The sequence below is a fragment of the Budorcas taxicolor genome, chromosome 10 (assembly GCF_023091745.1).
Source record: "Budorcas taxicolor isolate Tak-1 chromosome 10, Takin1.1, whole genome shotgun sequence".
Classification (NCBI taxonomy): domain Eukaryota; kingdom Metazoa; phylum Chordata; class Mammalia; order Artiodactyla; family Bovidae; genus Budorcas; species Budorcas taxicolor.
Window position 1 is genome coordinate 25,263,948 of NC_068919.1, and position 27,654 is coordinate 25,291,601.

At 46.9% G+C, this 27,654-nt stretch overlaps 2 protein-coding genes and 1 non-coding gene across 10 annotated transcripts in view; 2 read left to right on the top strand and 1 right to left on the bottom strand.

Moving 5' to 3' along the window:
• The first annotated feature begins 209 nt into the window (after positions 1-209).
• KLHL33 (kelch like family member 33) lies at positions 210-9,705 on the top strand. 3 transcript variants are annotated; one of them, XR_008199974.1, is made up of 6 exons: positions 210-256; positions 526-1,302; positions 5,889-6,813; positions 6,932-7,099; positions 7,194-8,964; positions 9,516-9,705. XR_008199974.1 is itself a non-coding variant. In XM_052646455.1 (5 exons), exons 2-5 carry the CDS (start codon positions 546-548, stop codon positions 7,744-7,746), a joined length of 2,403 nt encoding a protein of 800 aa, XP_052502415.1. In that variant the 5' UTR covers positions 210-256; positions 526-545; the 3' UTR covers positions 7,747-9,705. The 3 variants fall into 3 exon arrangements, 2 of the variants coding, with proteins under 2 accessions (XP_052502415.1, XP_052502416.1); XM_052646455.1 differs by having other exon boundaries at positions 7,194-9,705; XM_052646456.1 differs by having other exon boundaries at positions 245-292; positions 7,194-9,705.
• A 6,020-nt stretch (positions 9,706-15,725) lies between these two features.
• The window catches only part of TEP1 (telomerase associated protein 1), a 40,855-nt gene continuing 28,926 nt past the window's right edge, over positions 15,726-27,654 (top strand). For 5 of the 6 annotated variants that reach the window (XM_052647412.1, XM_052647410.1, XM_052647413.1 and 2 more), the window contains exons 1-7: positions 15,726-15,863; positions 22,498-23,178; positions 24,261-24,443; positions 24,727-24,861; positions 26,484-26,645; positions 27,028-27,189; positions 27,513-27,587. In XM_052647412.1, the coding sequence (XP_052503372.1) occupies positions 22,522-23,178; positions 24,261-24,443; positions 24,727-24,861; positions 26,484-26,645; positions 27,028-27,189; positions 27,513-27,587 (1,374 nt within the window). In that variant the 5' untranslated portion in view covers positions 15,726-15,863; positions 22,498-22,521. Of the gene's footprint in view, positions 15,864-22,497; positions 23,179-24,260; positions 24,444-24,726; positions 24,862-26,483; positions 26,646-27,027; positions 27,190-27,512; positions 27,588-27,654 lie in introns of those variants that run through there. The other variant, XM_052647409.1, reaches the window with a different exon arrangement.
• On the bottom strand, positions 25,717-25,788 carry TRNAS-GGA (transfer RNA serine (anticodon GGA)). Its single transcript has one exon. It is a non-coding gene; the product is annotated as a tRNA-Ser (tRNA).

Below are 27,654 nucleotides of genomic sequence, written 5' to 3' on the forward strand. Positions count from 1 at the left end.
GCTGGCTCACTCCACCACATCCCCTCATCCTCCTTGGCTTCCGAGTTTGCTTTGCTCAGCACCAGGACGTGACCTCCAAGTGGAAGAGGGGAGGAGGTAATCTCAGGTCAGGCCCAGGGGATTGGGTGTTGGAGTTTGGGCACCCGGAGACCAGCCCCTCGCCTGCCAGCAATGGCTATAATTAGCCGGGTGCCACCACTGACAGGGACAGGGTTGCATTCCCTCTGCCACTCCGTCAGAAGTAGAGCAGGCCCAAGTGAGAGGATAAGTGGGACGCTGGTGTCTTAGGAGGGTGACTACAGGGATGGCGGGGAGATGGGTGGGGTAGTTTCAGGCACTGGGTCTTTACTCATTGTTTTGGCCTTTGCACCCCCAGTGCACTTCCTAGTTGCCTGGTGTAGCCTAGATGCTAGAGCCTTGGGATACGGGGAGACGGTTGAAGTAGGAAATGAGGCTGGAGGCAGGGCTTCCTCTGGCCTCTGTGGGTCCAGCTCTTACCCTCTCTTCTCTTTCCTCTGTCTGTAGCGATCCAGCGAACTTGGGCCATGAGCCTCTCGGACTCCACACGTCATCCCTCTGCGGCAGAGGAAGTCTCTCTTCTGGTCCAGAAGGACGACCTTGACCTCCCTTTGCCCACCCAGAGAACCTCCTCCTGGCCTCCGTCCCCGGATGAAGATCCTGGTTTGCCCCCTTTTCCTCTGGAAGAGCCTGGCCCCAGGCTCATGACCCCAGGGAGCCTTCCTTCTCCAGCCTTGTCCCTGGAGGAAGAAGAGGAGGAGGAAGATGAGGAGGGTGGAGAAGACTCTGCGGAGCCCGAGGGGCTGTGCAGCGAGGAGCATCCCAGCCAGTTTTTCGCGGAGGCACAGCGGCTGCGAGAGCAGAGGTTGCTGCTGGACGAAGAGGTGTCAGTCGCGGGGAGAGCGTATGGGGTGCATCGGGTGATCCTGGCCTCAGTTAGCAGCCTCTTCAGAGGCAGGCTGCTGGGCGGCAGAGGTCCTCAACTCCCCCTCAGCCTGGACGTAACCCCGGCGGCCTGGGAGGCCGTGCTGACCTTTGCCTACGAGGGGGTGCTGGGACCCGCCTCACGGGAGGATGTGCTGGTCGCCGCGGAAGCCCTGGGAGCCCCCCGGGTAAAGGCTGCGGCCCAGTGGGGACGCCAGGGGACTGGAAGTGGATGGGAAGATGAAAAGCAGCCCAGCCAGGCAGAGGAACTGAGAGAAAACCTGCGCAGCATTGAGCTTCTGTACCAAGAAGGCATCGGGTGCGACCTGGAGCTGGAGGCAGGCGGCTGCCGGCTGCGGGGTGAGGGCCTGGGGCGGGGGGGGGGGGGCACTGCATTGAGGCAGGTGCATATGCCACCTGGAATGGTGTGTGCAAGCAGTAGCTGATTCGATCCCTAGCATAGTGCTTTTGATCCCTGCTGAAATCAGAATTCCCCAGGGCGTGGCCTTGGCGCCTCTCTTGACCCACTGAGAATGGGGCATGCGCAGTTGAGTTGTTTTCCTAGGCGCACTGACAGATTTATGCTGTGGCTTTTCCTGTACCCAGAAACAAGAAACTTCCATTCAGCTGGCAGGCGCTGAGATATAGTCCATGCCAGTAGAACAAGCAGAAGGTGATTGACTCAAACAGAGATTAACCATAAGGCCCTTCTTGGCATCTTCTATTTAAGACATAGGAAAAGCTGGAGGAACATGGTGGAAAAAGTTATAGTGTGTCCTTCTGCCTAAGTGAGCTTGACAGCATGGCAGACAAGGACCCTACAGCTCATGAGCAAGGTCTGGTACTGTTTTCCCAGAATCTAAGGCTACCAGGTTGTGGCATTTTGAAGTTAACTCTGCTCATCACTAGGAAAGCTAAAGTGAAAGTCGCTCAGTCGTGTTTGTGGAATTCTCCAGGCGAGAATACTGGAGTGGGTAGCCTTTCCCTTCTCCAGGGGATCTTCCCAACCCAGGGATCGAACCCAGGTCTCCCACATTCCAGGCAGATTCTTTACAAGGGAAGCCCCAAGGAAAGCTAAAGAGGATTGAATAAGTTGAGAATTATTCAGATTCTATTAACATTTAGTGAGGTACTGGGTAACAGAATTTTTTTTTTTTTTTTTTGCACATGCCATCTCTTTTAATCTCAGGTATTTCTAGCTGCAGATAAAGAATATTAAATTCAGAGATGCTGGCTGGTGAAAATCAGGATAGAAGCCCACATCCATTAGCCCAGTCTGCTCTCACTAGTCCATACATTGCTTCTTCTGCAGCCAAACCAAAGGCACATAGCACCTGGCAAATGGAGCCACAGTGTAGACATATAAAAGTTTAAAATTAAAAAGGATTAGTTTAGATATTATCTAGTTCAGTGCTTACACCTTACTGATAAGGAAATCAGACTTTAAGACATGTCCAAAGTCACATAGCTACTACCCATTAGAAAATGACTAGGACCCAAAGTGCTTCTGGGATTCCCCAAAGGAAAAGCATCCTATCTTAGTCAACTTGAGTTGCTATAACAAAAATACCATAGACTGGGTGTTTTAACAACGGAAGTTTATTTCTCTCGGTTCTGGAGACTGGATCAGGGTGCCAGAATGGTCAGGTTCTGGTTAGGGCCTCCTTTCCAGTTTGTAGATGGCTATGTTCTCACTATATCTTCACATGGCAGAGAAAGACACAGAGAGATTGATGATCTCATGTCTCCTCTTATAAGAGCACTAATACCATTCATGAGTTCCACCCCTCATACTTAATTACCTCCCAAAGGCTCCACCTTCAGATACCATTATGTTGGGGATTAAGGCTTCAACATATAAATTTGGGAGGGGCCCAAATGTTTAGTCCATAACAGATTTTGAAGTATTTGTTATAATTTCTGATAGCGCTAGATGGACGGGGGATTTAAAATTTCATAGTTATAAAGTTTTCACTAGGATTTGGAATTTAAACATACTTATATTGATGCTTTCACTTCCTTAAGAAACATTCCAACTTAATGGTGGGAATATGTCACTTAAAATTCTGGAGAATAATGATGAGTAAGAAGGGGCACAAAATACAAGTGGTTGTAACTCCTTTGACTGTTGGCTGAGCTATAGGCTGATTGATGGCTTGGAAGAGGAGATGGTTTACTTGGTTTGAGGAATGCAGATTTTCTCAGGGCAGTATATATGTGAAAGCTGTCACTAATGTTTACTGCTTGGGAAGCACCGAGCTACTACCCACTGCTTAAAAAGACAATGGAGAGCCATACTGACATCACTTGCCCTTTGAGAGAGGTGAACATGCTGCAGCTGGTCAAAGTAGCCTGAGGTTCATAAACCTCACTGGGAACTTGGGTCTGTGTGACCTGCCTCAGAGGACTTCTAGCAGCATTTTCCCGCTTTTCTGTAATGAAGCATTTCAAACACAGCAAAGAAAAGAGAGTATTAAGATGAACACTAAAACACTCATCACCCAGACTTAACAATTAACATTTTACTATATTTGTTTCTGGAAAAGGGAATGGCAACCCACTCCAGTATTCTTGTCTGGAGGATCCCATGGACAGAGGAGCCTGGCGGGCTATGGTCCATGGAGTTGCAAGAGTCAGACACAACTTAGCAACTAAACCACCATATTTGTTTCATCTATTCTTTGGTGAAGTTTAAAGTGTTTCACTCATAAATACTTGGGTATGTGTATCTCTAAAAGAGGACATTTCTCATATAACCACACTATCTAACAAAATTAATGTGTTAGTCACTCGGTCATGTCCAACTCTATGTGTATGCAACCACATGGACTGTTGCCCACCAGGCTCCACTGTCCATGGAATTCTCCAGACAAGAATACAGGAGTGGGTTGCCATTCCCTTCTCCAGGAGATCTTTCCTGACCCAGGGACTGAACCCGGGTCTCCTGCATTGCAGGCAGACTCTTTTACTTTCTGAGCCACCAGGGAAGCCCTTTTCTCAATATCACCTTATCCACACTGAAATGTTCTCACTTGTCCAAAATAGTGTCTGTTAGAGCTGTTCTGCTCAATTCAGGAGCCAATCAAGGTTTACACTGAACTCAGATGCCTCTGAAGCTTCCTTTACTCTTGTCCAGTCCTCTTTCCCTTTCTTTTTCCTCCCCTTTTTTTTTTTTAATGATTTGACTTATTGAAGAAACAAGATTAGTTTTCCCATAGAAAGCTCCAATTTCTAGATTTGTATGCATTTTCCTTCTGTGTTTTGTTTTTAACTTGTTCTTTTATCCTTTCAATTTCCTAGATAAACTTGAAGTTAATCTAAAGGTTAGATTAAAGTTAAATATCTTGGTCAGAATACTTCATACTTGATGCCAACTGCCTCAAATTGAGTTACATTAGGAAGCATATGTTGTTGTTCGCTAAGTTGTGTCTGACTCATTGCCACCCCATGGACTGCTGCATGCAAGGCTCCCCTGTCCTTCATTAACTCCTGGAGTTTAGATTCATGTCCGTTGAGTCGGTGATGCTATCTAACCATCTCATCTTCTGCTGTCCCCTCTCCTTTTGCCTTTAAGCATATGAATTCTAGTTATTTAACAACATTTAAAAACATATTTATTTGGCTGTGTTAGGTCTTCGCTGCTACACGAGGGCTTTCTAGTTGTGGTGTGCAGGCTCGAAGGAACATGGGCTTAGTTGCTCTGTGGTACATGGGATGTTAGTTCCCTGACCAGGGATCAAACTCACATCCCCTGCACTAGAAGATGGATTCTTAACCACTGGACCACTAAGAAAGTCCCCTAACAACATTTTAAATAATTTATTTATTTTTAATTTTTAATAGGACATTTTCAGTGTCATGAGGGCCATGCACATAAGCAGGGAACTGATACGCAAGTATCCTCAATGCAGCCTGGCAACAGTCACAGTGCATGACACTCTGCCCAGACAGCTACTACATGGAGATAAAAAATAAGTCACTCCCTTTCAGTAGGACTCAGTTTCCTTATCTTAAAATGAGCATTTGAACTAGATGGTTTTGAAGGCCTCCAGTTTACAGTGTCGTGATTCCATAACTCTGTCATGGAGGTGGATATGCAAAGAAAAACTATAACACGTGGGAAGTATTAAGCACTAAATCTTGGGTAAGAGAAGATGACAGTTAGATGAGGTTGAATCATAGCCATTCCTGAGTGTGGTAACATTTTCTAAGTAAAATCTGACTAACAGAATGGCTGATGTCAGTGGCTCTTCTAATTGTAGAGGAAAGAAGTTTATTCTGTGCACAGTATGGAAAGACCTATATAAGTTGCACATTGGTCTTTGCAGTTTATTTTTTACCCCCTTTTATCAAATGTTCTTTATAGCCTCTTCTCCACATAATCAGTCAAGACCCTTTTTCTAATTGGCCTGCATCAAAAAAACTAAAGCAATGTTTTTCAAGGGGCTTCCCAGGTGGCTCAGTGGTAAAGAATCTGCCTGCTAATAATGCAGGAGACAAGGAAACACAGGATTGAACCCTGGGTGGGGAAGCTCCCCTGGAGGAGGAAACAGCAACCCGCTCCAGATTTCTTGAATGAAAAATCTCATAGACAGAGGAGCATGGCAGATGACAGTCCATGGGATTGCAAAGAGTTGGACACGACGGACCACATGCACACAATGTTTTTCAAAGTGTCTTCAGGTCACTAACGTGAGAATCATGCAGGGTTCTTGAAAATGTTAAAACACAAATTCATAGGATCTCCCTCTGGAGCTACTGGGTCAAAATCTCTGGGGGTGGGTCTGTGAAAATTTAATTTTAACAAGCACCTAGTGGTGTTCTGGTGTGCATATCAGTTTAGCTTGTGGTCTTAGGTGGTTAACGCAAAGTGGGGGTTGTGAAATAGAGAGAGTGCCTAGTGGTTTGCCACACTCTGGATTCCCCTCTGCTTCTCCCTCTTGCAGTGCACCGAGCAGCCCTCGCCTGTGGCAGTGAGTTCTTTGGGGCCATGCTCCTGAGTGGGATGAGGGAATCCCAGGGCACAGAGGTGTCTCTGCACACCATCTCTGCCCAGGACCTGCGACTCCTCGTCTCTTTTGCCTACTCTGGGGTTGTGCGGGCAAAGTGGCCAGGACTTCTGAGAGCTGCTCAGGCTGCTCTGCAGTACCAGAGCTCCTCCTGCCTGGCTCTGTGCCAGAAAGCCTTGGCACGAGGCCTCAGCCCTGCCCGTTGCCTGGCCCTAATCCCCATGGCAGAAGCCCCAGGGTTGGAGAGGCTCTGGAGCAAAGCCCGTCACTACCTCCTCACGCACCTGCCGGCTGTGGCTTTGTGCTCCACTTTCCCTGCTTTGCCGGCAGCCTGCCTGGCTGACCTCCTGGACAGTGATGAGCTACACTTGCAGGAGGAGTTCGAGGCCTTCGTGGCTGCACGGCGTTGGCTCGCTGCCAACCCTGACACCGAGGAGTCAGAGGCCAAGGCCCTGCTTCGATGCGTCCGCTTTGGCCGTATGTCCACCAGGGAGCTGCGGAGGGTAAGGGCGGCCGGGCTGCCTCCACCCTTGAGCCCCGACTTGCTGCATCAGCTGATGGTGGAGGCTGAGGTTCCAGGACAAGAGAGACGGAGGGAGCCTGACCAGGCACTGGTGGTGATTGGCGGGGACGGGCTCAGATCAGACATGGCCGCCAGACAGCCATCCCGAGGAGTGTGGTGGGCCCGGGCCTTTCGCTGCGGCATAGGACTGGTTCGAACTGTGGAGTGGGGGCAGCTGCCTGCCCTGCCTGCCCCCGGGCGCTTCCGGCACGGGGCTGCGAGCCTAGCAGGAAGTGTGCTCTACGTGTGTGGGGGACAGGATTTCTACAGCCACTCTAACACCCTGGCTTCGACTCTCAGGTATGGATGGGCTCCAGAGAGTGGCAGGTCCCAAGGTGGGCAGCTGAGGGAGTTTGTGGGCCAGCCAACAGCAGACTCCCAGGGTCACTCTTCCCATTTCTTGTCCCACTGTCTCCAGGTGGGATCCCAGTCAAGAGGACTGGGAAGAGATGGCACCTTTGTGCCAGCCTCGGAGCCTTTTCCCCCTGGTGGCGCTGGATGGACTGCTTTATGCCCTGGGTGGACGAGACAGTGGTATTGCCCTCAGGTCTGTGGAGACTTATAATCCTGAGCTCAATGTCTGGAGGTGAGCAGGGAAGGTGGTGTTTCAGGCATCAGGGGTCTTGGCAGAGGAGAGCTGAAGATGACTGATGCCTGACCACGTGCTCTGTTCTCCACAGGCCAGCACCTCCTCTTCCCGCGCCACGCTTTGCCCACGCAGCTGCTGTTTTGGAGGGCCAGCTGTACGTGAGCGGTGGCTGCAGTGAGACTGGCCAGTACCAGGCCTCATTGCTGCACTACGACCCCAAAGTTGAGAAGCCGGTGACACTTCTGAGCCCTATGGGGGTGCCTCGGGCTGGCCACGTCATGGCTGCTCTGGGTGGGCGGCTGTATGTAGCAGGTGGGCTAGGTCAGACTGGGGATCTGCTGAGCTTCGAGGCCTATGATCCAAGTACTGGCAGCTGGACTCACCTGACCCCCTTGCCCTTCCCCCATGTCGGGGCTGCAGGTGCCGTGCTGCAGGGGGAGTTGCTGGTGCTGGGGGGCTACAGCCACCGTACTTATGCCCCCTCGCACCTTATCCATGCCTATTGTCCTGGCCTGGGCCGATGGCTGTGCCTGGGAACTCTGCCGAGGCCTCGGGCTGAGATGCCTGCCTGCATCCTGACTCTGCCCGCTGTGCAGCACGTGGCTTTGGTTCCTACACGGCATCAAACTAAACCTGCTGGGTGAGAGGGAAGCAGTGGTGGATGGAGGGAGGAAGGGATAAGAGAGGACAGAGATGATGAGTGCAGGGAGAAAGAGAAGGCTTTTTTCATCACAGCATTTCATTCTAGCGCAGTGCTTTACAACTCATAAATCGCTTTTGTATATATGATCTGCGTTGAGGAAAAGGTGGTTCTGGAATTCCTAGGGAGAGTATGGGGGAAGGAGAGGCGGTTGAATATCTAGATAAGGAGAAGAGACCTAGGGGCAACTCTACAAGGTTTAGGGACCCTGGCTCGATTCTTGGTGGGGAAAGTGCATCTAATTAGGAAGACAGTCATGAAGCATTGGTAGCAAAGGTGTAGGGGCCATGAGAGAACAGTCAGGAAAATTATGATTCTGACCAATGGATGAAGGAGAAAAATGAGGAAAGGTCATCTGTGAAAAGAGCTGAGGAGTATGTTGGGAGGACTGTAACTGCTGCTTCTTTTTACTCTCCAATTCCTGGGACACCCAAACCCTCTTGATGATGTTCTTTCTCAGGTAGCTGGTAGACCCAGTCTAGCGTTTGCTCAGCCACACACCGCAGGCTGCCCCTAAGAGCCTCTTGGATTTTAATCTGAGGATGAATTTCCCTTCTGGACCCGGCATAGCACAGGGGCCTGAGATGCCAGGGCAACCAGGCAGGAAGGCTGCACGTGGGGAAGATGAGGAGAAAGAGGGAGGCATCCATGTGGAAAGGGATGAAGGATTTGAGGGCATGGGGTGGGAGAGGTCAGGGGCTGACTGGCTTCTGTCCTCCCCTTCGGGATGAATCGAGGGATCAGGAGGGAAAACGGTACAGTTGTGGTGTGTGGTGTGAGAGGAAGCGGCAGAGAGGAGAGAGGCAGAGAAGACCCTGAAAAGTGGTTTATTTCTCTGTTCCTTTCTTCCAGAGTGTTTTGAATCCATTTCCCTTTCTCCTGGCCAGGGAAAGCTGAGTCAGATGTCTCCTCTCTCTCTTCCTCTATCCTGCTTTTCCATCCTCTTTCCCCTTCTCTATCTTTTCTCCTGTCTCCCTCACAGTTAGAAATTATCTACTGTGTGCCAGGTACACTGTGAGGCACTAAGGACCCCAAGGTCAGGGATTTTGACCAGAACACAGACTCGTAAGCAAATACAAGTTTTACAGTGGACTTAGAGGTATGGACACTTGCCTCATAGTTCTCACAAGAGCCTCGCACCCCACAAGCCTCACAGTTGAAGGTATGAAAGCCCAGAGGACAGAGAGGGAACTCTGTCCAGGGAAGCCTTCTTTGAGGGAAGGCATCATTTGATGGGTATAGATTGGATCTTGAAGGTTCCCTAGAAACTCACCAGTCTGAGGAGGGAGGCATTCCAGTCAGAAGAAAGAGGCAAATGGGATGTATGGTGCCCTGTGTCTCCACAGCAAAGGGGAAGTCAGTATTCCAGGGGTTCTTCAGGGAATTCTGCTGCTATTCCAGCCTACTCTCTTCCCTGAAAGCTTCCTGAAGACAGGGGCTTTCAGTTAACAATTGTGTGTTCCCTTCCTCCACAACTCCCCTACATCTTTCCTGTCTGGTGTTTCCACTTCTGACCCCTGAGCCGCTTAGGGCGAAGGAGGGCCAGTTCTTTGTACAGGTCAATTTTCTCTTACCGCTGCTTATTAAGATTCTCCCTCTGCTAAGGTCAAGATGAGGGAGCTTCCCTTGCTTCTTTCTTCATCTTGATGTGTTTTTGTTTGTTTTGAGATTTCATTATTTTGCTAAGTGTTTTTTTTCTGTATCTCTGTTTAGGAACATAGTTGAAAATGAGGAGGGATATGTAGAATATATAACAGAACAGAGAAGAAAGATTAAAGAGGACAGGGAAGAAGGAAATTGGAAGCACTGAGAAACTACAAGGATTGAGTCTTTAGGGTGAACTTCTGTGATCAAGTTCTTGGTGATTTGTATGCAAAGACAGACTTAAATAAAGGTTTCACCATGACTGAATCATTCTTGTCTGTGTTTTCCATTTTAAAAAAACATTCCATATCCCTTGTAATTTGGTTTTTGTCTCCACTGTACTACCAAAACCATTCTCCCTCATGTCACTGTGACCTATTTCTCACCAAATTAAACAACCTAAGGTCATCCGCATTCTCTTTCATCTTTCTGTAGGAACTGGCTGGCTTGAAAACTGAAAATTTCTCTTTCCCTGTCTCCAGAGATGGTGCACTCTCCTATTCTTATTTCTCCAATCCAAAGAGGCTGCAGAAAGTCAAATCATGGTGTCCAAGATGGTATGGTGCCATCCGAGGTGGAGCTGATAGTCCAAAAGCATGTAGATGGGGGGAGATGGTTGCAGAAGGCTCTATCACTAGGCTTTTAAATTTTTCATTACTTTTATTTCTGGCTGCGTTGGGTCTTCGTTGCCTTGCAAAGGCTGTCTCTAGTTGCGGTGTGCAGGCTTTTCACTGCAGTGACTGCTCTCATTGCGGAGCACAGGCTCTGGGTGCACGGGCCTCAGAATTTGCAGCACTTAGACTCAGTAGTTGTGATGCAGGCATTAGTTGCTCCACGACATGCGGAATCTTCCCACACCAGGGACTGAACACGTGCCCTCTGCCTTGGCAGTAGATTCTTATCTACTGCACCACCAGGGAAGTCTGCTAGCCTTACTTTTGAAACTGTGGTTGGAATGAGAAGAGAGGAAAAGGTTTCTGATGTGAAGTGGGACCCTGGCCAATGGTCCACTCTTCAGTGAGAGGGCTCTGGATTAAGCCAGGTAACAAGCTGGGGCCTTGGGCAAGTGCACAGAGATTCAGGGCAATATTTCGCCTCCAGAAGGGAAGTGGAGTGAGAATCAGGAATTAGGACAGAAATCATTCCTATAGAGTGGGCAATCATGGCAATTCAGGAATTAGGCAACAGTTTGGTGAATTCCTAGAGGTGCAGGATTCTTATTTTGGTAAATCAGATAATGAGCCAAAGTGTTGTATATCCTCCCCTACTTGCTGCCTCCACAGTCTTCCTTCAGACTCCTTTCTGGATGAGGGTGGAATTTGCACACTTGCTCTCATCTTTTCCAGGTTGATTCAGAAACTGGATAGGACTAGGAAGTGTGCAGTTTCAGTACTGATAAGTCTGTTAGACTATAAGAGTCTCCTATGCCTAATTCATGGACAGAGGAGCCTGGTGGGCTACAGTCCATGGGGTCACAAAGAGTTGGACTGAGCGACTAACACACACACACACCTAATTCTGGGTTGTCCATGTTCCTCTCTTACCTTGCTTCATGGTGCTCTTCAGAAAGCTCATGTCTCCTCTGTCCTAGGCCTTAATGACTCACTTGGGTTCTGGTTAAATTTTTCTGTTTTTTAGCAGCCCTCACCTCCACTTGGATTTACCACTATCATCAGTTCGGACTCATTCATGCTTTGTTGGTGCTATCATTTTTCTTAGAAATGACGACAAAGCTTTTCAAAGCTTTATCATCACCTTGAGCTTGTTCTCCTCTTATTTTCACTCGACTCATCATGGAATTCTGTACTACTGAAACAGGAACTTTACTGATTCCTTCTCCCAGTATTTCCCTGTCAAATATACTGTTCTGGGCATCTGGAAATCTGATAGCAGAGAAGTTTAAAAAACAAAGGAAAAATATATACAAAAGAGTAAATATCACATAAAAATCCTACTTCAGGAAACTCCCTGACAGTTCAGTGGTTAGGACTTGGCCCTTTCACTGCTGCGGGTCAGGGTTCAATCCCTGGTTGGGGAACTAAGATCCCAAAAGCCCTCCAGCGCACCTCCCCCCCCACCCCCAAATATCCTACTGCAAAACTAAGTGCCATTATTTATCTAGACTGACAGTCCAGGATATAGAGGCAACAATATCCAATTCCAAAGAGTGAAAAACTACATAGAAAGATTGTTCAGTAGTACATGGAATGAAGAGATTTTGGAGAGAGTGTAATTCCTTTACACAGTGTAAGAAGCCAAAGCAGGTGGCACAGTCTGGATAATGAAGAGAACATTTTCAATGAGCGCAATCTCCAAGTGACATTACATGGGGACCCAGAGACTGGCTGGGACAAGCATCACAGGTTAGGTTTATAGGCAGGACAGCCATAATTACTCTTTTAGGGCCACAGACTACATTCCAAATCTGAGCTAACTCTTGGGATCAAAGGATCATAGCTGGAAAAGCGTGAATTTATCACAACTCCTGCTAATACAACTACAAAAAAAATACATGTATATATACATATGCATATATACAAGCATGAATACATGTGTACGTCATTAGCGGTGAGATTATTGTCTTTTATCGTCTTTATTTCCTCTGATAGACGTTTATAGATGATTCAAAACACAATCATTTGTATTTCTAATCAGAACAGTGAAAAAAGTACAGCTTGAGAGTGAACTGAATTAGAAGTAGTAACTTGAGCTCAAGCTCCAAATCAATTGCTGTTTTGGTTATCATGAGTAGACCCCTTAATCACTTTGAATGCCAGTATCTTAATCCATAAAAAGGGGATAACACCTATATATGAACATCATAGGGTTATTATAGTCACAAGCTACAGAACTTGGGATAGTCCTAAGGACCTCTATGCACATCTTGAAAAGAATTTAGCTGATAGTTTGTAAATTCAGTTTCCAGGCTACATCCTTTTAGATTAGTGAGCTAGATGATGCCAAAAAAAGGGGCCAGTGTGCTGCAGCACCCCCTGAGACCACGAGTGCCATACAGAGGGTTACAGGTTTATGCCCAGCTAATGCAGACTAACATTGCTCCTGCGATAAGGATATGGATTCATCTGGACTCCAGCTGAGGGTAAGGCACTTAGGGGGCTAGAGGTCTTCTAGTTATATATCAGTTTGACTCATCAGCAGACAGGTAATCTGAGCCCCAATGCATTACATGCTTTTCAAACAACTTACTGAAGAATGTCAACTCTCATAACAGAGAAAGAACTAGTTTAAGTGTTTGCTATGTTCCAGGCAGTGTGTTAAGTGCTTTACATGCATTATCTCATTTAAATGCCAATAAAACCCATAAAAAGCTGATGCTATTATTACCCTCATTTTACAGATAGGGAAACTGAAACTCAGAGGCATGAATTTATGCACCCAAGGTCATAGAGTTTATAAATGCTGAGCATTATTTAAACACAAGTAGAAGGACTTTTGAGCCTGCTTTCTTTATCATACCACATCTCCAGTGTAGATTCACCTCCATGGATGAAACTTATTGATGAAACTCTTACGTGGACTCTAAAAGTGGAAACAGTTAAAGGTTATCAATATCTTCTAGCAATCTATAATGGAAAAGAATCTGGCGAAATTCCCTGGCAGTCCCATGGTTAGGACTCAGCGCTTTTGCTGCTGTGGCCTAGGTTCAATCCCTGGTTGATAGCAAGTGCTCTCAAATAGGTGCTCGTTCATAAACCACTTGTCCAGTGCAAGTGGACTTGCATAGACTTGCATAGATTGAATAGAAGCTTCTCTGGTGGCTAGCCATAAAGAATCCACCCACAATGCAGAACAGGCAGCTTCCATCCCTGGGTGGGGAAGATCCCCTGGAGAAGGAAATGCAACCCACCCCAGTATTCTTGCCTGGGAAGTCCCATCTACAGAGGAGCCTGGCAGGCTATAGTCAATGGGATCCAAAAGAGTCAGACACAACTGAGCGACTGAGCATACACACACACAATTAGGCTCTAATGTTATTTCAAATAGAAACATAAAGCATTTTATGCATAGTTTAATATACACTAAAATTTCTAGGAATGCCACTACCATGAACAACGTGGGATGACTATACCTTGTTTTGTTCAAAAATTTGCTAAAAATTATTTTGGAGAATCATGCTACATCAGCAATTCTGTTTGTGATATCTGAATCACCATTGAACATCCCCGTATCATGCTGCATCTGTAACTGTTAAATTCAAGGTGATGTTATAGAGAGATGTATACATCTAAGTATCTCATTGTGTCTTCTTATCGTGTCCAACTACTTATGTATATAAACACATAGTATTTTATAATAAATTACCTTCTCTCTACTGTTTTTTAATATCTCTTTAGACATTTTATAAACTTTTGGACTGTGTATCTAGCTAAAGTACACTATTTATAATTTATAGCTCAGGATCAAACAGGGAATATAAAAATATGTCTTATAAAAAGAGTGTTGGTACTAACGGGATAGGTGGTAAGAGAGGCAACTAAGGAAGTTAGGTGGGATCTGGTGCCTTCGATTCTGAGATGAAGCTCAGTTGTCACCTGAGAATGCAAGCGCCCTCCCAGGCTTGTATGCATGTTCAGCTGTGTCCGACTCTTTCAAGACCATAAATTGTAGTCCACCAGGCTCCTCTGTCCACAGAATTTCCTAGGAAAGAATACTTTAGTGGATTGCTACTTTCTCCTCCAAGGGATATTCCCCACCTGGGGACTGAACCCTTCTCTCCTGCTTGGCAGGCGGACTCTTTACTACTGAGCAAGCTGGGACGCCCACTCCCCACCCTTAGGAAAAGTGAAGTTAGTCACTCAGTTTTGTCCGACTCTTTGTGACCCCATGGATTGTAGCCCATCAGGCTCCTCTGTCCATGGAATTCTCCAGGCAAGAATTCTAGAGTGGGTTGCCATTTCCTTCTCCAGCAGATCTTCCTGACCCAGGGATCAAACCCAGGTCACCCGCATTGCGGGCAGAATCTTTACCAATGAGCCACTAGAGAAGCCTACCCTTCAATTCAGTTCAGTTCAGTCGCTCAGTCGTGTCTGACTCTTTGCAACCCCATGAATCGCAGCACGCCAGGCCTCCCTGTCCATCACCAACTCCCGGAGTTCACTCAGACTCACGTCCATCGAGTCAGTGATGACATCCAGCCATCTCATCCTCTGTCGTCCCCTTCTCCTCCTGCCCTCAATCCCTCCCAGCATCAGAGTCTTTTCCAATGAGTCAACTCTTCGCATGAGGTGGCCAAAGTACTGGAGGTTCAGCTTCAGCATCATTCCTTCCAAAGAAATCCCAGGACTGATCTCCTTCAGAATGGACTGGTTGGATCTCCTTGCAGTCCATGGGACTCTCAAGAGTCTTCTCCAACACCACAGTTCAAAAGAATCAATTCTTCGGCACTCAGCCTTCTTCATAGTCCAACTCTCACATCCATACATGACCACTGGAAAAACCATAGCCTTGACTAGATGGACCTTAGTTGGCAAAGTAATGTCTCTGCTTTTGAATATACTATCTAGGTTGGTCATAACTTTTCTTCCCTTAGGAAAGAGATATTTTACTGGAGACATAATCATAATCTGTTTTATACGAGGTAAGCATGTTTCTCCTGCTGGAATCTGTTTGGCTCTGCTCTTTATGAAACAGCACTAGCATTACCATCGTAAAGGTCACTTGTATCTTTCTTGAGTCTGGTCTCACCTTTTGGGAAACAGTTCTGCATCACTCATTCAGAATGGCTCCAAAAATTTTTTTGTAATCCAAGGACCTCTCCCAGATGGACATAGGCATGCTCTTAGTTCACTCAGGTTTGATCATTTGATATTTACATCCAGTTATAGGCAATTGCTTTAGGCCTACCCTTCCCTTTTACTTCTATTTTTACCAAGTAACTTGCTCCTGAATTAACTGTCCCACTATATTTGATACCAGAACAAAATGTGTCCAGATCAGCAGCGAACATTGGAAGACAAAAGAGGAAGTTTCGCAAAATAAGAGAATTTGGTAGCAGGGGAAACCTGAGGGACAGGAAAAGAGAGGGCGAGGAAGGGGAAAATAAAGTGCGGCTTGAGAGTGGCACTAACCGCACGCCCCAGAAAAAGCTGCAAAGTGCTCGCTCAATCCTCGTCGTCAGCCGCTCGTCTCTCCGCCCCGCGGGCCGCGCCTAGTCCTGCACAGTCTCCGCCCAGTCTCTCCCCGCCCGGCTCCGCCTCGGGTTTCCACTCTTCCTAACAGTGGAGCCCAGAACCGGATGCTATTTCTGCTGCCCGGAACCGAGCGTCCCGCGTGGCAGCTGGCTGCTCCCGGCCCGGGTGTCTCCCGGGAGGATCGAGCGCCGCAACACCCGCCCCGGCCTGGATCTCTGCGTGGGCTCGGCCGCCGGGGCCAGCGGGAAGGGCCTAGCGCGGCCAGGTAGTGACCTCCCCGGACGCGGCAGGGCGGGCGCCGCCTGGAGTGCCTCGGCTGGGCTACTCGGACACCTCTGGGAGCGGAGGTGGAGTGTGAAAGAGGGAGCGAGAAGGCTGAAGGAACGGGAAGGCCCGGGGATGGGAGGGACACTGGAGGAAGGAGGAAGAGGCCAAATGAGAATGGGTCCTCTTCCTTGTTCTGTATGCTCCTTGGAAGGGAACCTGGGCTGTGCTTAAGCAGGGTAGAGTGTCACACAGTCAACTTAAAGGTGTGGTAGCTATTAACGTGCTTCCCAAGTGGCACTAGTGGTAAAGAACCCGCTTGCCAACGCAGGGGACATAAGAAATGCCAGTTTGATCCCAGGGTTGGGAAGATCCCTTGGAGGAGGGCATGGCAACTCACTCCAGTATTTTTGCTTGGAGAATCTCATGGACAGAGGGGCCTGGCGAGCTACAGTCCATGGGGGTGCAAAGAATCTGAAAGGACTGAAACAACCTAACACTACAGCTTCTAAAGTATGATTCTGTTTAGTGTTGTTTATGCCAAAGCCTTTAACTGTGTGGATCACAATAAACTGTGGAGAATTCTGAAAGAGACGGGTATACCAGACCACCTGACCTGCCTCTTGAGAAATCTGTATGCAGGTCAGGAAGCAACAATTGGAACTGGACATGGAACAACACACTGGTTCCAAATAGGAAAAGGAGTACATCAAGGGTGCATATTGTCACCCTGCTTATTTAACTTATATGCAGAGTACATCATGAGAAATGCTGGGCTGGAGGAAGCACAAGCTGGAATCGACACCACCCTTATGGCAGGAAGTAAAGAAGAACTAAAGAGCCTCTTAATGAAAGTGAAAGAGGGGAGTGAAAAAGTTGGCTTAAAGCTCAACATTCAGAAAACTAAGATCATGGCATTTGGTCCCATCACTTCATGGGAAATAGATAGGAAAACAGTGGAAACAGTGTCAGACTTTATTTTGGGGGGCTCCAAAATCACTGCAGATGGTGACTGTAGCCATGAAATTAAAAGATGCTTACTTCTTGGAAGGAAAGTTATGACCAACCTAGATAGCATATTGAAAAGCGGAGACATTACTTTGCCAACAAACTTCTGTCTGGTCAAGGCCATGGTTTTTCCAGTAGTCATGTATAGATGTGAGAGTTGGAATGTAAAGAAAGCTGAGGGCCGAAGAATTGATGCTTTTGAACTGTGGTGTTGGAGAAGACTCTTGAGAGTCCCTTGGACTGCAAGGAGATCCAACCAGTCCATCCTAAAGGAGATCAGTCTTGAGTGTTCTTTTGAAGGACTGATGTTGAAGCTGAAACTCCAATATTTTGGCCATCTGATGCAAAGAACTGAGTCATTTGATAAGACCCTGATGCTGGGAAAGATTGAAGTCAAGAGGAGAAGGGGACGACAGAGGATAAGATGGTTGGATGGCGTCACCGACTCAATGGACATGAATTTGGGTAAATTCCAGGAGTTGGTGATGGACAGGGAGGCCTGGCGTGCTGCAGTCCATGGGGTTGCAGAGTCAGACATGACTGAGTGACTGAACTGAACTGAGCGGAATCACTCTTTGTGACCCCATGCACTATAGCCTGCCAGGCCCCTCTGTCCATGGGATTTCCTAGGCAAGAGTACTGGATTGGGTTGCCATTTCCTTTTTGAGGGGATCTTCCTGACCCTGGGATCAAACCTTTGTCTCCAGCATTGTCAGGTGAATTCCTTACCGCTGAGCCACCTGGGAAGCCCCCAGATTACAGTCCAGTGACTCGATGAATTCTGCTTCACAATGATAGAAGGTGCTGACATCAAACCATCAAAGAAGAATCCTCTTTGTGGAAAGCAAAAGAAAGGAGGGGGTGGTGGATATGGGAGAAGAAGAAGCATAGACCCTACATGTACTTGTATATGCATAGAAAGTTTCTGAAACTTCATATAAAACTTAGCAGTGGTTGTCCCTAGAGAATGGATTTCGAAATGGGGATTTTTACTTTTCATTTGTAGGTCAGTTGAATCTCCTTCACGAACACCAGGGTGAGAAAAACATGTAACTTTATTATGGGACTTCTTTTTAAAATCTTGAGTCAATTCTGAGATTCCCCACTGCTTTTGCTGGGGGCTTATATAGCACAAAGACATGAGGGAAATGTACAAAGCATACAGGCTGTCATTCTTTTTGTTGTTGTTGTTGTTAGATTTTTTTTTTTAAAGATTGAAGTATAGTTGATTTACAGTGTTGTGCCAATCTGTGCTTTACAGCAAAGTGACTCAGTGATATACACATATACATTTTTTAAAATATTCTTTTCGATTATGGTTTTTCACAGGATATTGAATACAGTTCCCCGTTCTATATATTAGGACCTTGCTTATTCATTTTAAATGTAATAGTTTGTTTCTACCAACCCCAATAGCTTGTATGTACCAATCCCAGTCCATCCCTCTGCCTCCCTTCCTTCCCCTTGGCAACCACAACTCTGTTCTTTATGTCTGTGAGTCAGTTCCTGTTTTGTAGATGGGTTCATTTGTGCCATATCTTAGATCCCATGTATTAGTGATATATGGTATTTGTCTTTCTCTTTCTGACTTACTTCACTTACTATGATGATCTTTAGTTACATCCTTGTTGCTGCAAGTCAGGCCATCGTTCTTTTTGTAAATTAATTAAATTTTGGCTGTGCTGGGTCTTCATTACTGTGTGAGGGCTTTTCTCTATTTGTGGTGAGTCGGGGCTTCTCGCTGCGGTAGTTTCTCTTGTTGCGAAGCACGGGCTCTAGGGCTTGTGGCCTTCAGGATTTGTGGTGTGTGGTCTCAGTCATCGCGGCTCCTGGACTCTAGAGCCCAGGCTCAATTGTCGTGGTGCACAGGCTTAGCTGCTCCATGGCGTGTGGGATCTTCCCTGACCGGGGATTGAACCTGTGTTTCCTGTGTTGGCAGGCAGATTCTTTACCACTGAGTCACCAGGGACATCCAGGCCATCATTCTTCATTCCATTTGCCCACACTGATGTCCCGTGAGATATCCATTGTCCTTTCTGGTTCTGGATTGTCAGTCCATTCAAGTTTTCTTGGAAGTATTCTGTATTTCAGTACATAAACTCTTACATATTAAAGATTAAATGACTGACTTAATCCTACAACATACTTTTTTCCTAAGATACTTAAATGTAAATAGGAGATAAGCATTTGTCCAAATAAGAGAGTATGTGCTGCTTCTGCTCCTAAGTCGCTTCGTTGTGTCCGACTCTGTGCGACCCCATAGACGGCAGCCCACCAGGCTCCCCCGTCCCTGGGATTCTCCAGGCAAGAACACTGGAGTGGGTTGCCATTTCCCTCTCCAATGCATGAAAGTGAAAAGAGAGTATATACATTCCTAATAATATTAATTCAAGCATTCTGTCCAATGGAAGTTCTTAATTGGCAGTTAATGGAGATTCTAGGAGATACATGGGTGGACTTCCTGAAAACTGAATGCAAACTAGTATATACTCATGTGAAAAAGCTCCATAGGTTTCACCAGATTTTCAAAAACTTCTGAATCCTATGGACTAGGCACTGTTCCACCAATGGTGAACAAGGCTGAAGGGTCTTTGTCCTCAGGAATTTATAGTCCAGGAGGATGAAAGACAAATGAACAGGCAATTACAATACAAAGATGTGTTCTCTGCTTGAGGAAGTACAGCGTGGGAACATAGAAGGACCACCTGTACCAGGCTGGGGGCTGGGTTTCACCCGAGGCTCCGACTATTAAACTGAGGCCTTCAGAGTGAGAAGGAAGTAGAATTTGGCCTACTAAAGAAGAGGCTGGGGAAGAGGGGTGGTCTCAGTAGAAGGATGAGTGTTCCAGGCCTCTGCCTGTGCGAAGATCGAGAGTCAAGAGATACCTCGGCAATTCATAAGCTGAAAAGAGTTTGTATGGTTCAAGTATAAAGTTAGATGGGAGTAGCAGGAAGAAATGAGACTGGGAGATTAGAAGCCAGGTTATGTGTGTGATGCTGGGCATACAGAGGTGAACCAGACAAAGGAGCCCTGACCCTCAGGGAGGTTTATCTTATTAAGGAGAAATGGTGAACAAGGAGGCAGATAACCTAACAAGATAAATTTTTATCTTGATGAAGTAAAGTGATGCAGTAAATGGTGGCTTCGGTATGTATTGCTGCTGCTGCTAAGTCACTTCAGTCGTGTCTGACTCTGTACGACCCCATAGACGGCAGCCCACCAGGCTCCTCCGTCCCTGGGATTCTGCAGGCAAGAACACTGGTATGGGTTGCCATTTCCTTCTCCAATGCATGAAAGTGAAAAGTGAAAGTGAAGTTGCTCAGTCGTGTCCGACTCTTCGCGACCCCATGGACTGCAGCCTACCAGGCTCCTCCGTCCATGAGATTTTCCAGGCAAGAATACTGGAGTGGGTTGCCATTGCTTCTCTGGGGTACGTATTGGGAGCTCCTTTAGGTAGAGCTACGTACTGGGTGCCATGTGGACTGGAGCGTTTCAGCAAAGATGGTGACAGGCAAAACAGAATTAGATTTGGGAGATATTGAAGGAGTAGAATCAATAGGATTTGGTAGTTTATTGGATGATAATAATAATAAATGACAACTTGCATTTAAGCTCCAGGCACTACTCTAAGTGCTTCATATATTTTTTTCTTACTTATTCCTGTACAACTTTATGAGGTAGGAATTTATTTCAGTTTTGTTGATGAGGAAACTGTGGCACAGAGTTTAAGGAACGAGTCCAAGGTCTCATCGGAATTCAAACTCAAGCCTATTTTATTCAAACCCCTGTAAGCTGAGCGGGCAATGAGGGGAAGTGGATTTCGGGAAGACGTAGTAAAATGATGCCTTTGGGATCTATGGAGTATTGGGTACCTTTGGGTCATCCAAGTGGTGATGTCCAACAAGGGAATGGATAAATGAGTATGAAGCTCAGATGAGACCTGGGTCATGGAGAAAATATGTGAGTTGCCAACGTAGCAGTTATTTAGAGCAACAGAGTAGGTGAGACCATCCTGAAAAAGTAGTATATAGAAGGGTTAGAAAAGAATTCTAAGGAATATCAATATTCAAGGAATGGCAGAGGAAGAATCCCCAAGAGGTGCAGTCAGGGTTTTAAAAGGAAAACCTGGATGGCGCCATGGAAGCCAAAGGGAGAGTTTCAGTGAGAGAGTGATCACAGTGTCATAGTATACTTGAGAGATAAAGTAAATAAGGGCCAAGATATGTCTATTCTTGTAGTAACCAGAATTTTATTAGTTATCTAAGAGGATAGCCTTGGAGAACTAGTGGGGATAGAATCCTATGTAGTTGGTTAAAGAGTGAGTAAGAGGCAAGAAGTTGATGTGTTTTTTTTTTTCTGCTTAAAATTGCTTTTTTAAAAATTTTATATATTTTATTAAAGTATAATTGACTTACAATGTTTCAGGTGCTCAGCAAGGTGATTAGTTATACATATATTATTTTTCAGATTATTTTCCATTATAGGTTATTACAAGATATTAACTATAGTTCCCTGTGCTATACAGTAAACCTTTGCTTGTTTGTATCTATTAAAAAAAAAAATTAGAATCCTAACATTCTATTCATACTGAGTCAAACAAGTGGAATCAAAATGTCATAATTTTTTTAGCTAGGCAAAAATTCATGTTCTCTAAAATATATATTATACATACAGTATATATATGTATACAAAGCCTTTTCTACTATGCTTGATAAAAGCTTGAGCAAGAACATTAAAAAATTAAAGAGACAAAGAAATTGGAAAACATAAATGAAATGAAGCACTGAATATGAAATAGAAAAAGTGAAACTAGATAAAAGTAAAAGATCATCATATAGTCTGGTTTTTAAACATGGCTGGTCATTAAAATGGAGAAGGCAATGGCACCCCACTCTAGTACTCTTGCCTGGAAAATTCCGTGGACTGAGGAACCTGGTGGGCTGCAGTCCATGGGGTCGTGAAGAGTCAGACACGACTGAGTGACTTCCCTTTCACTTTTCACTTTCATACATTGGAGAAGGAAATGGCAACTCACTCCAGTGTTCTTGCCTGGAGAATCCCAGGGACGGAGGAGCCTGGTGGGCTGCCGTCCATGGGGTCGCACAGTGTCGGACACGACTGAAGTGACTTAGCAGCAGCAGCAGCTCATTAAAAACACATCTGGAGTTTTGGAGAAAAAAAGCAATAGAGGTGGTGAGTATTGATACCTGATCAAGATGTTTGTTTTTCTTTCACCAAGAATCCAGTCCTGATGACCAGTATGGCTCCTGTGCTAAGTTGGGATCATACTGATAGGTCTAGAGTTTTCCTTACCCCTTCATGTGAAGACATGTTCCTTTCCTGTCAAGCCCTTTCTTTTTCTTTTCTTTTTTTTAAGACTTCCTTACTCTTAAACTTCTGCCTTATCTTTTCCCTATTCCTCCTCCTTAGAATACTCCCTGTATACTCTGAATTAAATACTCCCTGAATATATCCTTGGAATGAACCCAGTCCTAGAAAAACTAATGGTTGTTCTCTACCTTCAGGTCACTGGCATTACCAGGAGGACTATGGGAAAGATTTAGTTGCAGTACACATGCATTCCCAGTACAGCCAGCTGCTCATCATCTGTCTTTCTCTCCTTCTAGCTATATACAGGTTGGGCCCCAGTCATGGAGAAATGCCATGGGTGTGCGTCTACCCACATGGACATCCTTTCCTTGAAGAACCAGTGCCTGGCCACATTTCTTTACCCAAAGATGTCGGAGAAACCACCCGGGCATGTGTCTGCCCACTCAGACATCCTCTCCTTGGAGAACCGGTGCCTGGCCACCCTTCCTGACCTGAAGACCTTGGAGAAACCACCCAGGCATGTGTCTGCCCACTCAGACATCCTCTCCTTGGAGAACTGGTGCCTGGCCACCCTTCCTGACCTGAAGACCTTGGAGAAACCACCCAGGCATGTGTCTGCCCACTCAGACATCCTCTCCTTGGAGAACCGGTGCCTGGCCACCCTTCCTGACCTGAAGACCTTGGAGAAACCACCCAGGCATGTGTCTGCCCACTCAGACATCCTCTCCTTGGAAAACCGGTGCCTGGCCACACTCAGCATTTTAAAGAGCACTGTGTCTATCAGCCCCTTGGTCCAGAATCTCCAGATATCTCACTTGGCTCAAGCTGATCTGTGCAGCCTGAACAGCAGCAACCACCTGCTCTCTGAGCCTCCAGCCTTGAGGGTGCAGTGCCTCTCTGACGGACGAGGCCTTCTGACCTGCTCTAGGGTCTCGAAAACCATCTCTGCCCCAGAGAGAGTTCAGGAAGCAGTTCTGGTAATGGCTCCAGGCAGTTTCTTCACTGCAGCCGTATGTGTTAGATGCTGTAGTCACTAGCTTTCAGTGCCACGGTGTCCCTCTGTTCTGCATCTGTGTACCCTCTCTCCTCACAGTCTCTGCCTGCGGTGCCCTTTACCCAAAGGCTGTCTTCATCAGCATCAATACTCTTATTGCACATATAGTTCAGAGATTCTGAAAATAGAACAAAAGTAGATTTTGTTCTTAGAAAGCCTCTGCGTGGGAGGAGAGCTGGCATTATATTGCAGTAGCAGAGTCAGTCAGAGACACAGCTGTAATACCCTGGATCACTTCACTGTGTGTGCATGTGCAAACACACGTCCACTTACACATCTATATAAACACCCTTGGTATACAGGTCAGGATCGATAGACAGATACACATTCCTTCTGTGGAGACTTGAGATTTGGACTGAGGGAAAGGTGAATCTGAGCCTTCCCCCTTCTCTGCCTATTATTACAAGCCACTCAATCTTGGGCAAGACTCTTAACCCTTTAAAGCTTTAATTTCCTCACCTTTAAGATGAAGTCAGTGAAAGTCCACCTCATAGGGTCATTGTCAGGATTGCAGCTACTGCCACCTTACATTTATTTAGGGCTTTGCAATTTGCAAAGAGTCATACACATATCCCATTTAATCTTCTAACAGCCCCAACAGGTAGGTGGCAGAGGATGAGGAAGCTGAGGCTCAGAGAGTAAGATCACGATTGCTGGGGGATTAATCTGGGACTTGGTCTTTTTTTCTTCTAACTCCATAATACCTTAATATCAATTAGAAGATGTGTTGTGAGGGGCCCCAGGTTTCTAGGCTATGAAATCAATAAGAAGATGAAAGCAGATCATGAATCATCTGAGCAAATACTCAGAATGTTGATTTGGGAAAGGGTGTGTGTGTCTCACTCCATCAGACAGGATAGATCCATGCTAGGGTTGAAGGGAGAGGAGTTTAGGTGCTAGAAGGTAGATGTGGACTCTTCCTAGCCCTGGATGTTGCTTTCAGCTCTCTGTCTGTTTGAGGGGCTGCTGGTGTATGCTGGGATTAATAACTGCCAGTATCCCCAGGGTCAGTGGTCATCTTCACGAGAGAAAAAGCCAGGAGAGAAGGAATGGGCAGAGGCTCAAATGCCTTTTTATAGCCTAAGCTTGGGAGAGGAGGAAGAGATGGAGGAGCTGGCCCTGAAGCTCACCCCTGGGGACTCTGAATCTCATCCTGAGCCTACTGAACAAGTCCTTCAGGAAGTGAAGGTAAAAGTTCTGGAGCTGGGAGAGGTTGGTGGTGGTGGAGGGGAGGGCATGAGGAAGATTAGAAGAATGATCACCAAAGGCTGATCCAGATCCCCTCAATGGAAAGAGGGGGCAGGAGCTCTGGTGTTTCACTTGCTAATCCTCTTTTCAACCTCTTAGCCATCTTCCCGAATCTGGGTTCTTTCTGTCTGTCTTTGCCTTTGTAAGTTGGCCTGAGTGGATGCTTAAGTTGGTCCTTCTGACCCCTTTCCCCCCTTTCTTCCCTCTCTTTCTCAATTCCCAGATGGTTCTCATGAGTTTTCTGTGTTCTTCGCTGGTGGCAAATGTAAACACAGATGACGCAGCGGACTCTACCCAGGCTTTCCTCCTCAAAATCTGTAGCGAAGTTGCCCGCTTTGAGCCTGAATTTATCCTCAAGGTATTGTGACGTGAAGGAAGGGATGGGAGTGGGAAGCTAGGAGGAGGGGAATTTGGTTATGGTGTATGAGGGGGATGGTGGGCAGCTTCGTATTAGGGGCGGGAGGAGCTTTACTTAGGAAGCCAGTAGGATCTCTGGGTGAGCCTGAGGCCCAGTCCCTAGGGTTCTCTGAGGAGGAGGGGAAGAGAGGATTGAGAAAGAGTATACTAGGGTTTGTTTATTTAGTAATTTCAGTTCAGTTCAGTTCAGTCGCTCAGTCGTGTCTGACTCTTTGCGACCCCATGGACTGCAGCACACCAGGCCTCCCTGTCCATCACTAACTCCCAGAGTTCACTCAAACCCATGTCCATCGAGTTGGTGATGCCATCCAGCCATCTCACCCTCGGTCGTCCCCTTCTCCTCCTGCCCCCAATCCCTCCCAGCATCAGGGTCTTTTCCAATGAGTCAACTCTTCGCATGAGGTGGCCAAAGTACTGGAGTTTCAGCTTTAGCATCATTCCTTCCAAAGAACACCCAGGGCTGATCTCCTTCAGAATGGACTGGTTGGATCTCCTTGCAGTCCATGGGACTCTCAAGAGTCTTCTCCAACACCACAGTTCAAAGCATCAATTCTTCGGCACTCAGCTTTCTTCACAGTCCAACTCTCACATCCATACATGACCACAGGAAAAACCATAGCCTTGACTAGACGGACCTTAGTCAGCAAAGTAATATATCTGCTTTCTAATAAGTGAAAGTGAAGTCACTCAGTCGTGTCCGACTACTTGTGACCGCATGGACTGTAGCCTATCAGGCTCCTCCCTCCATGAGATTCTCCAGGCAAGAGTGGGTTGCCATTTCCTTCTCCAGGGGATCTTCCCGACCCAGGGATCGAACCCGGGTCTCCTGCATTCCAGGCAGACGCTTTAACCTCTGAGCCACTAGGGAAGCCCCACAGGCTAAATACACAATGCCTTGAGGGCTATACCAAAAGATATAATGATACTTGGATCTGGCTCTTAGGGCATGTGTGGTATTGTTAGGGAAAGAAAAGCAATCCCAGATATTATGTAAATGCAAATGGAGTAGTAGATAGCAAATATCTCAGAAGCAGAGAAGAGGGGGAAAATATTTCCTATTAGACTTTGGAAGATGGCAGGATAAATCAGCAGTCTGAAAAGTGAGAGGGGTCTTCCAAAGAGGGAAAGTGAAAGTATTAGTCACTCAGTCATGTCTAATGTTTGCGACCTCCAGTCTCCTCTGTCCATGGAATTCTCCAGGCAAGAATACTGGAGTAGGTTGCCGTTCCCTTCTCCAGGGGATCTTCCCAACCCAGGGATCGAACCTGAGTCTCCTGCATTGCAGGCAGTTTCTTTACTGTCTCAACTGCCAGAGAAGCCCTCCAAACAGGGAAAGGGTTAAAGACCCTTAAGTGGGGGGTATGGAGACTTAGGAGAAGACTGGTGAATAAGGGCTAGATTATGGAGCATGTAGAATGCCAAGCCAAGAAGCTTGGACTTTATAGACAATATGGAGGGCTCAGGAAAGGTTTTATGCAGGCAGGTTAGATAAGGAAGTTAGTTTATGGCACGATGCTATGAAGAGGTGGCTGAGAGGCCAGCGCTACCTACCTTGTTCCCTAGGCATCTCTGTACGCCAGGCAGCAGCTGAATGTCCGGGATGTGGCCAACAAAGTCTTGGCTATTGCTGCCTTCCTGCCACTCTGCCGCCCCTACCTGCGACGGTACTTCTGTGCCATCGTCCAGTTGCCTTCCGATTGGATCCAGGTAGCCAGGTTCTACCAGGTACGGCATTCAGTTTCCCGAGCTTGGATTCTCACTTGGTTCCCTTTCCTTTGCTCACTGCATCCCTGAAGAAAACTCTCAGACACTTTGACCTGCTGTCTCAAGCCCGGTGCCCAGACAGGACAGTTTCTTGCAGTACCAGGCTGGGTTGCCCAACAGGGAGGGTGTGATTGAGAAGGGCTGGGCGGAGTTTGAGAAAAATTGATGATACTCTGGACCTCGTGTTTACAGTGAAGAGAAGGAGACTCTGAGAAGTCTGCTGACAGGTCCAGAACCACAGAAATTGTCGTTGTCGAGCTGGGGATGGGGACTTGGTATCCTGTGCTGTCACTGAACCCCATGAAGTGGTCTCACCCTTGATGGTTTTTCATCTCTTTGACAGCTCCTGTGTGGAGAACAGGAAGACTGTCTTGCTCCCCTGCCTGCCTGCCTGCGTGCTGCGATGAGGGACAAATTTTCCCAGTTTGATGAGTACCAGCTGGCTAAGTACAACCCTCGGAAGCACCGGGCCAAGCGGCGCCCCCGACGGCCACCCCGCCCTCCAGTCAGTCCCTGCCTCAACCCTGGTCATTTACAGCCTGGCCCCTTTTTCCCCAGAAAGTTGGCGGTGGGGGGTGGGCAAGGTGAGGGAACACACTGATTTCCCCCCCGCCGCCCCAACCTCCTCTAAACAACTGACATGTTTCTACCACCAGGAACAGAGGGAGTCAGAGAAATGCAGAGGAGCTGAGTAGCACTCAGGCAGCAGAGAGTGGGGCCCTCCTCTTTCCCAGCCGCTTCCTTTGGATAGAGATGGGCTGTTGGAATGGATCTCTCTAGGGACAACCATCGCCTCCCTTTTTGAAACGGTTTTTTCTGTCCTTACAGAAGGAACATACATTTTCTGAGACACAGACCTATTTGCCAAGGTTCATTTGGCCTATTCGAGGTGAACAGAGGATGGTGAGTGCTTTTCTGGGGTTCTAAATGTACATGTACAATCTTTTCTCAATTAATACTTCGAATGGAA

What these genes read in the sequence shown, in the direction of transcription:
- KLHL33 (XM_052646455.1), top strand. Translation starts at nt 546, where the DNA reads ATGAGCCTCTCGGACTCCACACGTCATCCCTCTGCGGCAGAGGAAGTC. An exon ending in AGGCGGCTGCCGGCTGCGGG is followed by an intron (nt 1,303 to 5,888) that starts GTGAGGGCCTGG and finishes TCCCTCTTGCAG; the next exon opens with TGCACCGAGCAGCCCTCGCC. An exon ending in CCTGAGCTCAATGTCTGGAG is followed by an intron (nt 7,100 to 7,193) that starts GTGAGCAGGGAA and finishes TGTTCTCCACAG; the next exon opens with GCCAGCACCTCCTCTTCCCG.